This window comes from Tachysurus vachellii, chromosome 10, assembly GCF_030014155.1.
Source record: "Tachysurus vachellii isolate PV-2020 chromosome 10, HZAU_Pvac_v1, whole genome shotgun sequence".
Classification (NCBI taxonomy): domain Eukaryota; kingdom Metazoa; phylum Chordata; class Actinopteri; order Siluriformes; family Bagridae; genus Tachysurus; species Tachysurus vachellii.
Window position 1 is genome coordinate 21884475 of NC_083469.1, and position 19871 is coordinate 21904345.

Here is a 19871-nt window from a genome sequence, read left to right on the forward strand (position 1 = left end):
AAAATGTCGTTAAAGTCCAGTTTCAGTCCAAACATTTCCTGGTGATCCCGTTTTAAGTGGCATTATTCCGATAATATATCTAATATTTTTATCCCTCTATAATAATATTCTTTATTACACTATAAATTTACTTATTACGTGATTTTCAATAAATTTCAACAACACTCTCATAAAATAGTTTGAACTGAAGCACAAATTTGCCTAAAATAAGCTATGGCCCTGGTGCACGGTGCAGTAATTGTTGGATATTAATACGGCTCTCTCGGTATTTATGATTGATCACCTTCTCCACACATCTCCCACAGACACTTCGCCTTTTTTTTTTATTATACGCGCTGTAAAAACACGCAGGCTTCCGTAGAACATGGCGCATGCGCAGTGCTTATCTTTGCGGAAGTGTGGCTCTTCGGCATAGGGAAAGTGATCATTTGTGTACTTCGATGGCACGATGAAAGGCAGATTCAGTACAGTGGACATTAGGGCAGTGATTGCCGAGCTCGATACCAAGTAAGGAATATTAAATACACCCAACATGGGCACTGTTAAGCCACAGTCAGAATCACATGGCCTCTGAAACTCTGCATGTTGAAGTAGCTGATGTTATTTTCTTTAAAGGCAGATCTATAAAGATCTCTTTTCAGCTTGTGTAAATAAGCTACGACCTATTCTTTATTGGTCTGGTGTATAAAAAGTACAGTGTGTAAGTCACATGAGTGAGAATGATCTCTCATAGAGGCTTCTACACATTGTCTAAGGTGCTTTTGGTCTAATTGCTGGTGCCCTCTGTTTCTTTCCTGTTGTTTTTTATTTTATTTTATTTTAATATATCTTTCATGTTGCTGCAGATATGTGGGGATGCGAGTGTACAATGTCTACGACATTGACACCAAGACTTATCTCATTCGTCTACAGAAGTAAGAGAACACAATATTAATACATGAAAATAATTCAACATGAAATGACCCCAAAAAAAAAATGTATATGAATCAAGTGCATATATATTTCAGAATTTATAACATTTGAGTTTTTTCCAGGCCAGACAGCAAAGCCGTGTTGTTGATTGAGTCTGGTATAAGGATTCACTCCACAGAATTTGAGTGGCCCAAAAATATGATGCCCTCTGGCTTTGCTATGAAAGTATGTTGTACCCTGGTCTGTATGTTCACTTTGATTCATTCGTGGTTGTGATTTAATGGGCTGACAGTTTTCTTTACGATGTTGCTTTAGTGCAGAAAACATCTGAAGTCCAGGAGATTGGTTCATGTAAAACAACTCGGTGTGGACAGGATTGTGGACCTTCAGTTTGGCTCAGAAGAGGCCGCGTACCACCTTATAGTTGAGTTGTATGACAGGGTAAGAGAGTTATTTTCTAGGATTTCTGGATGGCACAATACTATTTTTTTTAATCAAGTGTGGGCATCAGCTAATATTGGTACCCCTCTGATATTTATTATTTGAATAATTTTAACTGATACACTTGCATTAAAAAAAATGCAAGAAAAATGCATAGATAAAAACAACACAACACCATTTAAAAAAATTAAATAAAATCAGTTTAATTATGTCAGGCAAAAAAGCAAGTTACATTGTAAATAAAGTCAAATTTTATTATAATAAAATTTTAATGAAAACTTCATTTCAGTGTCTTTATATTAACAATATATAATATATATACGTTATTTTTGTTTATAATTTACCTAGTTTTGTACTTTTTTATCCGATATCTGATCCATTATTATTTAGTTGTTATTATTACTTATAGTCCTAGGTTTTGGATTGGTCCTGTCTCTAATGATTTCTCTCCCTCTGGTTATCATTAACATGACACTATTCTGTGTTGAGTTGCTTTCTACTGCAGTACTCTAATACCCACTGCCATGCAATGTATAAAGTCTTTTGTAACACTGGCATTTGCCGTGTAATTGACCAATTCATCCAAAGTATATAACCCCTAACTGGAGCTCTTAATGTCCACAGCGCTAATGTAAACTAATATGTTTAAAAACTCCATTGAACTGTAAAGGTTACATTAGTAAACGGATACTTTATTGACTTTGTAATTAACCCCCAAACTGAGTACATTAAAAAAAGAAAGGGCAGAAAGGGCAGCATTCATTAGTAACAACCTATTAAGAATAATTGTTAAATAGGCAAAAAATTAAACAGAGAATAAATATTATGGGCAAGTAGCCAAAGGCAATATCTGAAAGACACACTACTCTGGAGAGAATAATAATCATTGATTTTACAAACTGAATCTGTGTGTTTGAGAAAATGGTTCTGTCATTTCCAGGGGAACATAATCCTGACAGATCATGAGTATACAATACTGAATCTACTGCGTTTTCGAACTGCTGATGCAGAGGATGTCAAAATTGCAGTGAGAGAAAGATACCCTATAGAGAATGCCAGGCCTTCTGAACCACCTATCAGCCTGGAGAGGTAAGAGAGTTTATTCTATCTTGAGCAAACAAGCAGAAGCCTTTCCAGCTTTGTTTGCTTAAGACAGAATTAACTGCTGTCTTGCTTCACCATATGTTCAGTTGTTGCTTTTTTTGCTAAGTTATTTTGATTAATTTTTAGCAGTTATGTTAGCTTGACACAATTATTATTATTATTATTAATAATTAATAGACTGGTTTTGACAAGCCAACCTCAAAGTTTGTTGTGACAAACTTTACCTATATCTAGTTTGTATTATAAAATATATTGTAACATTGTATAAGGCCATGTGAGAAGTGCAAGATTATAAAATAATAATAATATTAATATTAATAAGCCAAAAATAATAATATTTCCCTGGAACATTTTATACCCTTTAAAAATATATACAAATATGATATACATTTTTATTTTTGCCTAATTATATATACAATTGCAGCCAAACACCTAGGATAAAGATAAAGATTGTCAGTGTCAGTTTTTCACAGCTATTTACATTTCATGTTATCATCTGCTTTGTTCACATCAGAGACAAACCTATGCAATTCAGCATTAATTTACAATATCAGAATTCCAGGGGATCAAACATTTACATACACCACAATGACTATTTCTTAATGTACCAGATTATAATATATACACACATAGAGACTTGATGATACAGAGACTTTAGAGTTTAAATTGAAGTAGTTTTACATTTTCTTATCATATGTATGCAATTGGTAGAAAACCTCAATTAGGGTAGTTTTTTTGCCATTTATGGCTGCAACACCTATCCAAAACAATGTTTCACAGGGTTTTCTGGAAGACTACATATTTATAGGTTCAGCATTTGTGTAATGTTACTGATTTTTGTTTGTTTTTTGCAGGCTTGACGCCATTTTTTCCAAAGCTCAGAGTGGGGAGCAAATAAAAAGGATTCTAAATCCCCACCTTTGTAAGTGGTACCGTTGTGCAGAATATTATCCACAAAGTTTATTTTAATAATGAAGAGTCCCTTATTAAGGTTAAAGTTTCTTACTTTATTCCCACAGCATATGGAGGAACTCTAATTGAACACTGCCTTATAGAGGTTGGCTTTCCTGGTCTTGGAAAAATGGACAGTCGATTTACCATGACAGAAGGTTTGTTTTCTTGTTATTGCAATAACTCCAGATATCCAGAAATGAAAGCAGTTACTATAGAAACTGTATATATGTATATGTATTGCTTCATTGACATTTAAGGATTTAATACAGTGTTAGAATGTGTTATGCTACAGATGGGCCAAAACTTCTGGAGGCTTTGAAATTGGCAGAGAGCTATATGGAGAAGGCATCAAACATCAACAGAAAGGTTGTAATTAATAATTAATCTGAATGTTGTATTACTAACTTGTCTATTATTACATGTTTTATTAACAAGTGTGTTTTTGCGTTTTACTCTGTGAAAGGGTTACATCATTCAGAAAATTGAAAAAAAGCCAAGCATGACACCAGACAAACAACATGAAGAGTTGCTCACGTAGGATCATTATCATATTATTCTTTAGTTTTAATTGCAGTCTTTCTGCTATTTATTGACCCGATCCACAATTATCTATGATGCTATTTTTGGTCTGATAGGTATGAAGAATTTCACCCATTTTTATTTTCCCAACACTCAAAGAGCCCATATCTTGAGTTTGAGTCTTTTGATAAGGTTTGTGGTTCTTTTTTTTAACTGATATTGATTTTAATGATTCTTCTATGAGCTTTTTATTCATAATTGTTTCCTTTCAGGCTATTGATGAGTTTTTCTCAAAGATGGAGAGTCAGAAGATTGACTTGAAAGCACTTCAGCAGGAGAAACAAGCTCTGAAAAAGCTTCAGAATGTAAGAAAGGATCACGAACAACGGTTGGAGGCTCTACATCAGGCTCAGGTGGGGTATTCAAAATGTATTTCATGATAAACTTTTATTTGCTTCTGTTATACATTTGTCCTCAAGTTTAATAATAATAAGAAACTAGACTCCACAGACATTCCATAAAGCGGACTCTTGAAAAACTGCACTCTCTGACAAGAGACAGTATGTCATCCTGCCCGCACAATCAGAATGACAATCATGGGTGTTTTTGAGATCAGTAATGAGGAAAAAGACAGTTAATGCTTTACATTAGTGCTTGCCATTTGGCAGATGCCCTTATCTGGAGCAACTTATATTTAGTTCATTTATATAACTGTGCAGTTGAGGGTTTAGGGCCTTGCTCAAGGGCCCAGCAGTGTCAGAAGTGCTGGAATTTTAACTCACAATCTTCCTCTCAGATGTCACGGTCATATGACAGGAAGAGCAAGTTAGAGGTTGTGACAATGTGAAAATGTGATAAACAAGTATATAAAACATTGAAAAACAAACAAATTGCTAAATTACTAATATTGCACAGTAAATATTGTTACTATAAAGAAAAAATATGGTCTAAAATAAACTAACAAGATTTAACCAAAGGCATTATTATTATTTTATGCTAGTAGATTGGAGGGAGCGAGGTGCAATGTGTGGAGTGTTTTTGCTTTTTTTTTTTTTGCTTTTGTACAAGAAGCCAGTGGAGGGAGCACAGCAGTGGTGGTGTGTTGGGAAGGTTGAAAACAAGTTGTGCAACTGCATTTTATATCATTTGCCTTCGAAGGACAAATTACACCCGTAGGTTGACCTGCCAACAGAGTCTTGCATTAGTCCAGCCTCAAAATGACTGAAGAGACTGAACAAGCACCTGACCATCCTGTCTGGATAAAAATGGCTGAATCCTTCTAATGTTGTAGAGGAAAAATCTACATGACTGTCACATTGACACCATGCGAAGAAAAGGACAGATGATTGTCCATGGTTATCCCAAGGTTGCAAGGGACAAAAGAACACCAGTGCAGCAGGGTGGTGGCAGCATCATGCTTTTAGGGCTGCTTTTCTTCATGAAGAACTGGGACTTTTATCAATGTGAAGGAAATAATGAATAGCTACAAATACCAGTCAATTTTAGCACAATACCTTCAGGGGTCAGTGTTCATCATAACAATGGCTCAAAACATGCATACATTAAACAATAATTTTTGATTCAGCTAGCCATTGTCTAGACCTTAATTCAGCTAAGAATCTGTGGCCTTATATGAAGCAGGTTGTACACAGGAGATACCCATAGACTTAGATGGATATAGAATGTGTTGTCCTAGATTGGGAAAATATTGTCATGTCAAGATACCATACTGATAGTCCCTTACCTGAAAAGACAGAGTGGTGTATAAATGATAAAAGGTCCCTAAAATGATTCAGATTTTTTTTAACTTTGTGTATTTTGCAGTTGCACATAGAAGGTGGGAAAAGTTCTGACATGATTAATTTTGGTTAATTATTTTCACAATTACCTGACATTTTAAGGAGTAGTCCATTTAGGAGTAAGTAGACTTTTTATATACACATTGTATATAAAGTTATGCAATGCAGATAAGATTCTGCTTCTGCTGCTGTATGTAGATGCAAAAAATGTTCTATATGTAAGTTGTATGCCGACACTGTCCAGTTTGTACCTTGCAAATTCTTCTACCATTTTTTACTGTTCAGCACTGAAGTTTATTACACAATACAAAGCTTTATAAAATCCGGTTGTAATTTTGATGTTTTGCAGGAAGTAGACCGTTTGAAGGGCGAGTTGTTGGAAATGAATCTTCCCATTGTAGACCGAGCTATTCAGGTGGTGCGCAGTGCTCTGGCTAATCAGGTGGACTGGGCTGAGATCAGCCTATTTGTCAAAGAAGCTCAAGAAGCTGGAGATCCTGTGGCATGTGCAATTAAAGATCTGAAATTACAAACCAACCACATCACTATGCTACTGAAGTATGTTTTACTTTATTGTGCTATCTATAAAACCCCCTTGGCCTATTATACTACAGATGAGTGAAAACCTTTCTAAGCCTTTTAACACTTAGTCTTTTTATATTGTAGTAACTCATTTATACACCCTGCCATAAACTCTGCAACATATAATTTCATTTAATAACAATATTAACAGGGGGCACGGTGGCTTAGTGGTTAGCACGTTCGCCTCACACCTCCAGGGTCGGGGTTCGATTCCCGCCTCCACCTTGTGTGTGTGGAGTTTGCATGTTCTCCCCGTGCCTCGGGGGTTTCCTCCGGGTACTCCGGTTTCCTCCCCCGGTCCAAAGACATGCATGGTAGGTTGATTGGCATCTCTGGAAAATTGTCCGTAGTGTGTGATTGTGTGAGTGAATGAGAGTGTGTGTGTGTGCCCTGTGATGGGTTGGCACTCCGTCCAGGGTGTATCCTGCCTTGATGCCCGATGACGCCTGAGATAGGCACAGGCTCCCCGTGACCCGAGGTAGTTCGGATAAGCGGTAGAAAATGAGTGAGTGAGAACAATATTAACAAGATTGAGGCAAACATTCACATATTTATGGCCTGTTCTGATATAGTGTGTGCGCGCAGGTGCAAAAGCAAGTGAATAATTTTCAGCCAACTTTGGTCAAAATGATAAATTTATAATGTATGCAGAATGAAGTGGGTCAAATAATGTTTTCAGTTTTGTTACACTATTTCTAAGATTTAAAATTGAATATTAAATTTCGAATAATATTGTCAATATTGATTCATACAAAAACTCCCATACACAAAAATCTTAAAGCCATAAATTTACTTTTTTTTCCCCAGTAATTTCATTAAATTTCATTAAATTAATTCATTAAAAAATTGGGCTGATAAATAAACTTTCATTATACAGGAATCCATACATTGGCTCAGAGGAAGGTGAGGAAGAGAAAATAGCTTCTGAAGATACTAATGAAGGGTCTGAGCAGCCAAAGGAGAAGAAAAATAAGAATAAAGACAAAGGACAGAAGGGCAAGGTACAAAAGAATAGACCCATGTTGGTGGACGTGGACCTTGGCTTATCCGCTTATGCCAATTCAAAAAAGTGAGTAGTCATGTTTGTAAATATATTCACATATAATTGCATCTGTATGAGATAATCCAGGAATATCACATAGTTTAATGTTTTTACATTTTTTTTACATTCTTTAAATAATTGCTATCTACATATTTCCATGTGCAATGTGAACTATGATTACATCTAGTAACACTTGTACACGTTTGTTACAATTGTATGATGATATTATTGAGTCTTGAATGATTCTATTCTCTCAGACAATAACTTGACTGTTTATAGACATTAAACAAAATATTAAAATGCATTAGCATTGTAAATATGACATGAAGTTGCTCAGTCAAGAATTTTTATGCATAAATTGTTTACACATAGGATATTAAAACTTTCACAAGTTGTAGTATTTACATAAATACCAAGATTCATATGTAAATGCTCATAAAAGTATTGATAAAAGAGGCCATTGTGTGTACAATAAGATGTCTGCCCGCTGTCAATAATCTCTCAGATATTATGACCACAAGCGGAATGCTGCCAAAAAGGAGCAGAAAACAGTTGAGGCTGCAGAGAAGGTAAAAATAAAAGAACACATTACTTCCAAATTAAAAGTTAAATTACTGTGTGTATATATTATATATTATTGCTGGACTTCCCCCTCCCCCCCTCCCCAAGGCTTTTAAGTCTGCTGAGAAAAAGACCAAGCAAACCCTTAAAGAGGTCCAGACAGTGACAACCATTCAGAAAGCCAGAAAAGTCTTCTGGTGAGACAATTTTTAAAAGTAGTTTAAGGATTATAGATACATTTTTCATATCCCAAAAATTCTGACTGCTTTCTGTTTATTACCAGGTTTGAAAAGTTCCTGTGGTTCATTAGTTCAGAGAACTACCTTATCATTGCTGGGCGGGACCAGCAGCAGAATGAGATGATAGTTAAACGTTACCTGCGACCAGGTAGAAGAGTTTAGCTTAGATTTTGTTTTGAATGTGTAGATGTCCTTTTCCCCTTCAAGTTTCAGCGAATGTTTATCACTTAGGGGACATCTACATCCATGCTGATCTTCATGGAGCCACAAGCTGCGTCATCAAGAATCCATCTGGTACAAGGATTTTGTCGAACTATCTAACATTTAAATTTTATATTGATTGAGTGGTTTGATGTGTTTAAGCTATAAGGAATAAAACATGACTTAGAACATGAATTAGCTTAGATTCCAAAAACAGCAAGTTATTTATTCCTCTTATTCAAAGCAAATCTGCTAATGATTGCAATCATTTTATTTATTACCATTACCATTTTTAAGGTTGCCCTTTGCACATCTGGCAGGAGGACTGCCGATGAAAATTAGCACTTTTGAGCTTTCTCGGGTACATTTACATTATTGTAATGTTAATTAATGTACATTGTCCTCTTAAATAAATAAATAAAATAAAAAATAAATTAACTTACATATATAATTACTTACATTCATACTTTTAACCATTTATAATTAACACTATATAGTCAAAGATATATGGACCCCAACCATCACACCTATATTTGGGATGCCCACATACACAAACTTCTCCCACAAAATTGAATGCACAAAATTAGAAGGTTTTTGTATGCTTTACAGAATGTGGCTAAGTCCTAATGATTTTCCAAAGAACTCAAGATCAGTGGGTAAGAACTCAAGTGGCCTGGACAGAGCCCTGAACACCTATGGGTTGAACAGGAATGCCTACAGTACACGAGGCCTCCCTGACCTCACTGATGCTCATGTGACAGAATGTGAAATATACACATCCTTGTTAGTTTAGTCTAGTGTCTAGTGGAAAGCCTTCCTAAAAGAGTGGAATATGTTATAACAGTAAATGGGGCACGAGCTTTAGAACAGGATGTTCGACAAGCAAATATGGGTATGATGTCTGGTGTCCACATACATATGGCAAGGAATAGTTAGTAAGTTTAAAGTTGTCTCTTCTGAAGACTCTCGTGGCAGAAAAATTACTGACCTCTTCAAAGCCCTGAGACTTGTGACTCCTCCCATAAGAGTTAACTAAACGTCTTCTTACAGAAAGATTCACAAGATCAATCATTATATTTGTTCTTCCTGAGGTTTTGCCAAGTAACAAAATAGTGATAAAATGATTTTGTTAATTAAAGTAAAAATGTCATCCAACAACCACTGACTCAATTTAATTGAGAATTGTGGTAAATTGGACAAGTCACATCTAGGCTTGATTACTGCCAGCTGTATTGAATCTAAACATTATATAAACAGAACCTTTCCAGCCCTGAGACGCAGGGTGAAAGATGGTGATTATATAAAAGTTGTGAAATGCAGTAATTAAAATAGAACACAAGGAAAGGTTTACAAAGCCATTTCTAAGTCTCTGGTACTCCAGTGAACCACAATGAAAGTCATTATCTCCAAATCGAGAAAGTAAGTTCATTAATTTTTCCAAAATCCTATCTTGAACCCAATTTACAAAAATCCCATCAATGTGTATGAATTGTAGCAATTCTGCCAAAATGTGTAGGCCAAATTACAGCAATAACAATGTGAAAGACATAAAGATATTTTAAGCATTTAGATGCAGTCAGGTATCAAGTTTAATTTGAGAATTTACAGCTCTCTGATTTTTAATAATGGATTTTCTGTGTATATTAACTAATTCTACTAGTTTAGTAGAATTAACCTGGTTCATATATTTTTAAAGTTATTTTGTTGACTCTAAATTTGTTGACTCTACTGTTAAATGTTTCGGAATGCTAATAAGATCTACCTTGCATATTAAGGTGAGCTTGTTCCACCACGCACACTAACTGAAGCTGGAACAATGGCTGTGTGCTACAGTGCTGCTTGGGATGCCAAAGTGATCACTAGTGCTTGGTGGGTCCATCATAACCAGGTGAGCCAGGGCAGGCTTTTAATTCTAATCCAGAATTGTATACAATATTTGGTCTTCATCAGCAGTAATTTGAAGACTTTGGTAGGAAGGAATTAGTGTTGGGTCCATGGTGAGTTTGTGCTGACCCATTAGTTCCTCAGGAGCTCTTGCTTGCACTATTATAAACTATAAACTGTAGAAAGGACATTATTTACATTTACATTATTTACTGTCCAGTGTCACCCAAATGAGGATGGGGTTCCCTTCTGAGCCTGGTTACTCTTAAGGTTTCTTCCTCGCATCAACTTGGGGAGTTTTTCCTTGTTGCGTCACCTCCGGCTTGCTCATTAAGATATACATACATACATACATACATACATAGCTGCTTTGAGAGAGACGATATGAATTGTTAAAAGCGTTAGACAAAAAAATTTTTATTGAATCGAAAATTATTGAAATATGATATGACTATTCTAGTTTTTACTTGCTGCAGGTGTCCAAAACTGCACCAACAGGAGAGTACTTAACAACAGGAAGCTTCATGATTAGAGGTAAGTTAGGCTTTCTTCAGACCCTGTATTTACGCACATCTGATATATCATTATCTCTATTTATAATGAATTATTTAGAAGCATACTAGAATAATGAATTATTAATTAAGCAGTATTAAGTAGAATTCTTATGACTTAGTATTGGTTTTATTCAGTTGTTGTAATTGAGGTATTTCAGGGTTGTCTACCACCAGTGTTTGCACAAAGAGTTAATAAAATGTTGTACTGTTTTTTCATTTTCTCTTAGGGAAGAAGAATTACTTACCCCCCTCATATCTTATAATGGGATTTGGTTTTCTCTTTAAAGTAAGTATGTGCACTTTGGTTTGTCTGTGATACTGCCATAGGCATGACGTTGGAGATATAATCACAACTGTGCTGATATTCATTATAAGAGCATATCTAATGTGATATAGCTTTTATACAATAGTCCTATAAACAAGAAATTAAAACTGAAAATGACATTTCAGACACACACATATAGTATAGAGCCATGTGTATAGTTATGTTAAGGGACACAATTTTATCTCAATTTAATTGGACATATGCACGATAAGCAGTTTCGTAACCAGGTGTGGGCTGTTTTATTATTATTATTATTATTATTATTATTATTATTATTATTATTTAATTAATAATATAAAAATTATTTATTATTATTTAATTAACGAAATTACAGGTCTGGAGTTAATTCCATGTATTGAATTTCTATTTGGTAGCTGTTGATGGGAACTTGCAATATGTGTTCCAAAGAGGTGTCGAAGAAAGTGAAGGAGGCCATGATTTGGCTGAAATACACATAGAAATAATAGACAATTTGAGGGTCCCAGTCCAGAATTTGGTATATTCAGATTTTCAGAATGTGTTCCTCTCTGAAGAAAACCCCTTTTGAACATCTAGCCAAGTCAAGAACACTCTCAATGAAGTAGGCCTATCACATAACAACATAAAACAACATAAAGCTACATAAAACAACACAGAGCTAAGGACCTAAGTCCTAGCCACATAAAGTGCAATGTGTGCAACATAGTGCATCAGTGCAAACAGACAATACACAAGACATGTACACAAAATAGCACTGACCAGTGTGCATACTGTATATTATATGTACATTATAAAGCTAGAAAAAATGAACATGGATACAAAACTTATGTAGTAGCAGCAGTTTGATGAGGTATTGAAATGTGGTGTGCCAAAGCAGCAGTTGAGTAAGTGATTGATTTGTGCAGTCCAGTTTAGTTCAACTAAATCCAACTACATCTTAAAATACACCAAATTGTTTGGAAGGAAATGGGTTGAATGGGATTATACATGCACACTGTTTTAGCCAATTGTTTCAGAGTCATCTATTGTGCCTGTAGGTGGATGAGCAATGTGTGTTTAGACACCGGGGAGAGAGGAAGGTTAAAACTCTGGAGGAGGACATGGAAGATACCAGCTCTAGAACTGCAGAGCTTTTGGAGGAAGGAGAGGAGCTGCTGGGTATTTATATATAAATATGGTTATTAATAGAATATGCACTCCTGTTAAAATGGCAGGTTTTGTGATTTAAAATAAACAAGCCAAAATTGCTCCTGTCAGAACTTTCTCACCTTGCAATTACAAATTATAAAAATACAAAAAAACCCACAATTTTTAAAAGGGGAAAACAGAAAAAAAAAATCTCAAAATAACCTTGCGGCCTAAGTGTCATCGGCACATCTTGACATGGTAATATTTTCCAGTTCTTTCTTGCAAAACCATTCTAGATCCATTAAATTGTAAAGGCATCTCCTGTGCAAAGCCTGCTTCCACAGATTTTTAGTTGGATTCAAGTCATTCAAAAATATTGATCTTTACTCTACACCTTTGCCCAAATAGAAGATCTTTTTTTCCCTGAAATGTTTATCACTTAATTAAACAGTTAAAATAAAGTTCATTTTTCCACTTAATTCAATTTTTTGTAATTATTTGTAAACATTTGTAATTATAATGTTGTAATTTAACACTGGGGGGGCACGGTGGCTTAGTGGTTAGCACGTTCGCCTCACACCTCCAGGGTCGGGGTTCGATTCCCGTCTCCACCTTGTGTGTTTGGAGTTTGCATGTTCTCCCCGTGCCTCGGGGGTTTCCTCCGGGTACTCCGGTTTCCTCCCCCGGTCCAAAGACATGCATGGTAGGTTGATTGGCATCTCTGGAAAATTGTCCCTAGTGTGTGAGTGCATGAGTGAATGAGAGTGTGTGTGTGTGTGTGCCCTGCGATGGGTTGGCACTCCGTCCAGGGTGTATCCTGCCTTGATGCCCGATGACGCCTGAGATAGGCACAGGCTCCCCGTGACCCGTGGTAGTTCGGATAAGCGGTAGAAGATGAATGAATGAATGAATAATTTAACACTGATGGTGGAAAAACTTCTGACGTAATTTAATTTTCTTGCAATTTTTACATAAAAAAATATACTATTTTGTATCATATTACAAACACTTACTCTCTCTAAGAAAAAGCTACTATTAATAATAATATATATAAATAATATTTGAGATCAACCTAAGGAAAAATTCTCTCATGTCTCTGGTTGTAGGCAATTCGACACTTCCTAATAACAAAAATAAACATTGTTGTTCAAATATTTTGTATTTTAATTCACTATAACTTCATCGTTTTGAATGTTTGATTGATTTGAACTGAGAGCTTATTAACATATTGTTTACATTTTTTGCAGTTTGTTAACCCAGTCATACACTATGTTTCTCCCAGGAGAAGACAGTGCAAATGAAGTAGAGGCTGAGGGAGAGTCAGAGGAGGATGGCACAGTGGAAGAAGAACAAGAAGAAGGACATGAAGATATGCTACAGAAAGTGGAAGCAGAAGAGAACATAGAAGCTGATGAAGAGCAGTCAGGTGAAAGCCAGTTTGAGACGTTGAAGCAGGAGGAAGCGGAGGAGGTAGAAGAGGAAAAGAGGGTGTGTGAACAGAGAGAAGAAAATGAGACTGATGAAGGGACTAAGAGTGAGGATGATAGTACTGACATCAGTTTTCCAGACACCACAATCCTACTGACACACCTTCAGTCCAACAGGTAATACTTAACTGTACCAGACTTGCATTTACATTTAATAATTTGGCAAAATGTTTTCAGTTAAGTTTATACAAAGTGACTTACTATTAAGACCGATAAATTATAGCCTAGTACAGCTGATCAGTGATGGATTCTCCAAGACCTTTGTCATTATTAAAGAAAAAAAACAAACAGGCTACTTCTTATCTATCTTCATCGTCACCTCGTGCCTTCATAAAAACTTGCCTTTCCTCAATACAAAATGTTAGTCTTTTAATTTTTTGCTGCTGCATTTTTCTTTTTAGGACCCACCTTGCTGATTTACAAGACCTGTACATTTTTGTATTATCTGACAGCTTGGAAAAAGCATTGCCAATGGAAAGTAAATATGTCCTCCATTTGCACTGCACAAGAGAAAGCTGAACAGGAGTCTACACACTAAGCTTGATAAACCAAGATACATCTTGGCATCCAAAACCAATGCATCAGCAGCACAGCTCACTTAACTGGAGATGCTTTTAAGCACCATGTTTTAAGAACAGTGTATCAAATATCAGCATAGAAATATAGCCGTCTTCCAAATGCACTTCTCTGGAGTCCCACTGGAAGAGGACAACAGATCCATTGAGGACACTCTGTGTAGAAACCAGATGCTCCAAAGGAGTAGTAACAAAATAAATGGAAAGCAAACCATTTAGAGAGACATTGGTGATTTATCATCAGTGTTTCAGTGGTAACAACTGACTACAAAGATCAAATGTATATTTCTGAATTCTGTGTTGGAAAGGCAGTGTTCTACAGTGATGTGCAAGATGATGATCTAGTATTTCTACCCACTCAAGATGTGGGAATGTGTGTTGTACAACAACAGTGATGACGTGGTCTCTTCCAGGACGACCCCATTCACTTCACAACATTGCAGGATGGGTCATTAAATGGTTTAACAGTAAATGAAAATCATGTAAATTATACGGTCACCAGATCGCAATCCAAACATCGTTAGGAACAATAGTGTTCATCCTCACAATACAGTTGCAGACACATATGGCATAATCTGAAAGTGTTTCACATGATGTTTGTTGATTTAAAAACCAGGAAGATATTATTTTGGAGAAAATTTCTTTATAATATTAAGCATTTTTTATTGCAGGGGAATGACCAGTGCTGGTTTCAAACAAGAAGTTGCAACACGGGTATATTTCATAAATATTATAATATAAAGCAAAGAATCGAGCTAAAGAGATTAAATAATTTAATACAATTTCAATATAAGTATTATATACTATTTACATTGTTTTTGTAAGCTTACCAGGGTCTTTATGGTCTTAGTAAAATTAGGCTCTGTTATAAACCAACTATAACTAAACCAATTAACTATTATTATAATGAATGAATATTAACAAGTCCAGTAATAAAAAACTGACTTCTCCTTCTAACAGGAAAACGCAGTGCCACAAGGGAAAAAGTACATGAGTGCAAAGCAGAGAAGGTAAAATATTAAATATAGATATAAATTATATATTGTACAGTATTTACGTGGGTTGAACCTGAATGACTGTGTATTTGTATACAGGGATAAGAAAAAGAAGCAGAAACCGGGGAGCATTGAACAGCCAGAAGAAGCTGAGATGAAAAAAGAGGACATCCAAAGTTCTGCAACCAGTCTGAGTTCTAAGTGTGGAGGAGCTGCTCAGCTTGTGAAGAGAGGACAAAAGGTTTCATTGCATCACACTAAGCGATGTTAGTGGAACACTAGAAGGTTATTCTGTGACACATCAGACAGGTTCCTGGACAGGTGTTACTGCATTAATTAATTGTATATGCATATAATTATTTTTTTCTTTATTTGCTGCTTGAACAAAAAAAAAAAACACAAAGTCTGTAATGTATTTTGACTGAATCTTCTCACCTGGACCTTCCAACTGGGAACAAAATAACCATACTTTAAATTTTTGCACAAATTTCTATACCTCGTCATCTATGCTATTTCTCTCTGCTGAATTTCCTGTTACTTGGAATAATGTTTCTGGAGATACTGAATACCAATTATGGCTTTCCAGATAAGACATTTCTTTTTATTAAAGGTAGAAAAGTGATGTTATAACTCACCAAAATAAAAGAATGAAGTCTGCAAACAGCTTATATTACATTACCAGTTTTATAGGATTTGACAATGATTAGCTGAAGAATTGCCTTAAATATCAGTATGGTATTAAATATCAGTGCTGCAAAAGTCAATAATATGGTTTTACATGGTTTATGGTTCTTTAGAACAAGCTGAAGAAAATCAAGGACAAATACAAAGACCAAGATGAGGAAGACCGAGAGCTAAGGATGAAGTTACTTGGGGTTAGTTGTGTTTTCTTGTGTGCTTTTGTCCTTTAGTCAGTTTGGTTTTTGAATTCAACTAAACACTCTTTGCACAGTCTGCAGGCTCCAATAAAGAAGAGAAAGTGGAGAAAGGGAAGAAAGGAAAGAAGGGAAAGGAAGAGCCTGGGAAGCGAGCACCTCAGAAATTTGCTCAAAAGCCCAGAGTTCCAGTGACTGTAGCGAAGAAAGCTGAACAGCCGGGGATTGATGTCAATCAAGCAGGACAATACAGCACAGAACAGGATGATAAGGTAGGAGGAATTCATTTAATAGTGCCGAGGATTCACTCTTTTTTAATAGAGGCCAAAAAATATAATTTCTGGCTGCTTTGGGAGTGCTCATGTTCATGTTCAGCAGTGAATTTCTTAGTCATGCCACACACCACGGTGGTGGTTAATGGTAGTTATTTGAAAGTAGAACTATAATAACTATAATAATAATAATATTAATAATAACAACTGTGTGGTTTAAGAATTTATATTTTTTCCATAAGTATTTTTGTTTGTAACAAGCCTAGAAGAACTAGATCTATATATTGATAAAGTTCTTAGAAAAGGTTTTCCTTAGAAAACCAGAGAAAAGGTTAGTTTTTTTACACAAATGTTAATATCCTCAATGTAAATGTATCGAACCCATTTTTGCTCTCTGAGATGCCTCTAGTGTTTGTCATAATCCTTTGAAATTTGAACTTCTTTTCCAAAAAAGAAGTAAAAACTTAAAAAAGGTTATATTAACATTTAATTTTTTATCTGGCTTGCTAAATATATTTCAGGCAAATAATTTTTGTTTATACTGATTGAAAATCTATGATAAATTGCTTACCTTATTCTGACAGACAAATGCTGGTTATGTACCCAACACAATAAATGCCAGAATATTGTAAATGCAGATTTAAAGTTAGATAGTTGTAATGGTAGAACAATGAACCATGTATAAAGAGAGATTTTAGCAGGTAGGTCGTGAGGTTTCATTTTGGATGTAATGTTTGATATGATTGATATGTTGATGGACAGGTTGACAGATGAAGTCAGACAGGAATCTCCGTGGACAGTGATGTTTGCGGATGACATTGTGATCTGTAGTGAGTAGAGAGTAGGTGGAGGAACACCTGGAAAGGTGAAGGTCTGATCTGGAAAGAAGAGGAATGAAAGCACAGAGGAGGGAGATGGTTATATTGGTAGAAGCATGTTTGAGATGGAGCTGCCAGGTAAGAGGTGAAGAGGAAGGCCAAAGAGGAGATTTACAGTATGGATGTGTTGAAAGAAGACATGAAGGTAATTGATGCTAGAGTAGAGGATGCTGAGGATAGAGTTAGGTGGAAACAGATAATTCGCTATGGCAACCCCTAAGGGGAAAAGCCAAAATAAGTAGTTTGATTTGATTGATGCTTAATGCTGAGATAATGCTTTTTTTTTTATCCATTATAGGATGCTGATGATGTGGATCAGGAGAATCCTGGAGCAGAGGTAATCTTCTACAATAAGGACATGTTTAACACCATGCCCTGTGTCTCTAATACTGCTCCTAGGTGTGTAAACTCATTTAGCAGGATTTCCCAGTTACTGCAATTTATAAATGAAAATAATCTATTTCTATACTTCTTGTACAATAAAACAAATATAAACACTTTTTTGTTTTACATTACATTTTATTTTCTTAATACAATTTTATGAAATTATTTTAGTATGTGCAAGAAAACAAATTAAAAATAAATAAATAAATATATATATATATATATAAAGCTCATTTATGTATTCACACATTTATCTCAGATCAACGATTTAATATTATGGTTTTAATTCTTATTTAACTGTCCTGGCACATTGAGAAGTGTTGCTGCCTCACAACCCCAGGGTCCCAGAATTGATCATGAGCTTGTGTTACTGTTAGTGCAGAGTTGCTGTACATGATCACCATGTCCACATGAGTTTTTTTTTTTTTTTTTCCAAGTTCTCAGGTTTCTCTCCCCAAAAAATAGCAGTTTCTAAATTCTCTGTTCAGTCATCTGTTCAAACCATGGAATACATTTTTGGCAGTTGTTCTTACATTCCCTATATTTCTGTTGTGAATGGATCCTTGTTATGTGTTTGGAAAGATGCCACAACGTACTGAATCTACAGTATATCATGTACCAGAGTATTCCTGCACCAACCACTGCTCAAAGTACTAATTTAGCTGTTGCAACAGTGGGACTCCTGTTCAAATTTGATTTACGTTGATTTACTGTATTTATATTTAGTTAACCTTTTTGGTATGACGGTGTATAAATTCTTTGTTTGTTTTTTAGGAAAATGAAAATTTTCTTGACTCTCTCACCGGTCAGCCGCATCCAGACGATGTACTGCTCTTTGCGGTGCCTGTGTGTGCACCTTACACAGCTCTCTCCAATTACAAGTACTGATCTGTTCTCTTTTCATCTGTTATCACATATTGAGTGTACAGTTAACACGCACATCAGCCTACACCTACTGAATACAATACTGTGCAAAAATATAACTTACATAGCAGGATAGCACTCTTTCACAGAACCTCTTCAAGATATACTTACTGTACATCATGCACCTAACTTTTCCTCAGGCACAAAGTGAAATTGACTCCTGGGACTCAGAAGAAAGGAAAAGGTAAAATAATATTATGAGCATATTTATTTTCTTATTTTAATTGTGAATAGTACTTTTCATACCTGAATAATGTCTCTTTAACTTTATCAGCTGCTCGGACCGCTGTGTTTAGCTTCATGCATGCTAAAGAAACCATTGCCAGAGAGAAAGACCTGTTCCGCAGCGTGAAGGTATTTGACTGTGCTAAATTTGCTCATATCATGTACTGTAACTGTTCATGAATAAATGAATTATTCAGCTTTTGCATCTTTTCACATAGGACACTGATCTTTCAAGAAACATGCCTGGAAAAGTGAAAGTATCTGCTCCAAACCTTTTGGCAGCAAAGAAGAAGTAAACATGTGGAATACTGACTTTGGTTGCAGACAATATTCAGCTGAAAAACCTTGAACAGTTCATCTCCTGCATACGCTTGCCTTTTTGGAGCCTGTACGTTGTGTTTTTAACGTTAAATTGTAACAAATAAAACAAATTTCATTCCTTTACAGTTTACCGTTACAGAGGGCAAAGGGGGGGGGCTCCAAAAATGCTGTCCTATATTCATTTAACATTGAGATTTCATTCCATTGATTTTTGGGAGCTACATAAAAAAGAATCTAAAGTACATTGATGACAGCTTTAAAATGTCGTCATTCAATTTAGTTATTTTTCCATTGAAAAGCAAAATATTTGCAACAATATTTACTTGATATATAAAATAACTTCTACAAAAATGTCTCCTAAGATAGAAATTTTTAGAATTTTTAAAGCACAAAAAAGTTTGTCCTCTCAAATACATGCAGAAAGACGTATATGAAAGGCTTACAGTTTGTACTTTGTAAACTTCTTGTGAATAAAAAGTCCTATTCAACTGCATGGCAAAATCAATGTGTAAAATAAAATTCTTTTCTGATCAGTATTTCTACTGAAAATTGCATTCATGAATCAAAAAGACTGGACATGTGCTATGCCAGGAGGTTCGTCTGTTTAGATGAGAGGTGAAGTAGTTTGAAATGAACATGTCCTGCCACATTGGATAATTTTAAGTTCCCAGATGACTAATATCAGCCCTCATTAAAACAACAAACTAAACA

The 19871-nt window shown here is 35.4% G+C and overlaps 1 protein-coding gene across 1 annotated transcript; it reads left to right on the plus strand.

The window, feature by feature from the left end:
- The first annotated feature begins 365 nt into the window (after positions 1 to 365).
- LOC132852836 (ribosome quality control complex subunit NEMF-like) lies at positions 366 to 19696 on the plus strand. The gene is made up of 32 exons (XM_060880296.1): positions 366 to 507; positions 846 to 914; positions 1035 to 1137; positions 1228 to 1353; positions 2294 to 2442; positions 3312 to 3379; positions 3477 to 3566; positions 3704 to 3777; positions 3875 to 3945; positions 4047 to 4122; positions 4203 to 4343; positions 6079 to 6287; positions 7189 to 7380; positions 7859 to 7922; positions 8023 to 8111; positions 8198 to 8301; positions 8385 to 8447; positions 10130 to 10242; positions 10715 to 10772; positions 11020 to 11078; positions 12134 to 12254; positions 13507 to 13828; positions 14958 to 15000; positions 15247 to 15296; positions 15381 to 15522; positions 16079 to 16156; positions 16234 to 16428; positions 17605 to 17643; positions 18465 to 18571; positions 18755 to 18798; positions 18889 to 18968; positions 19058 to 19696. The coding sequence occupies exons 1-32, from the start codon at positions 449 to 451 to the stop codon at positions 19133 to 19135; spliced, it is 3276 nt and encodes a 1091-aa protein (XP_060736279.1). The 5' UTR covers positions 366 to 448; the 3' UTR covers positions 19136 to 19696.
- Positions 19697 to 19871: the final 175 nt, after the last annotated feature.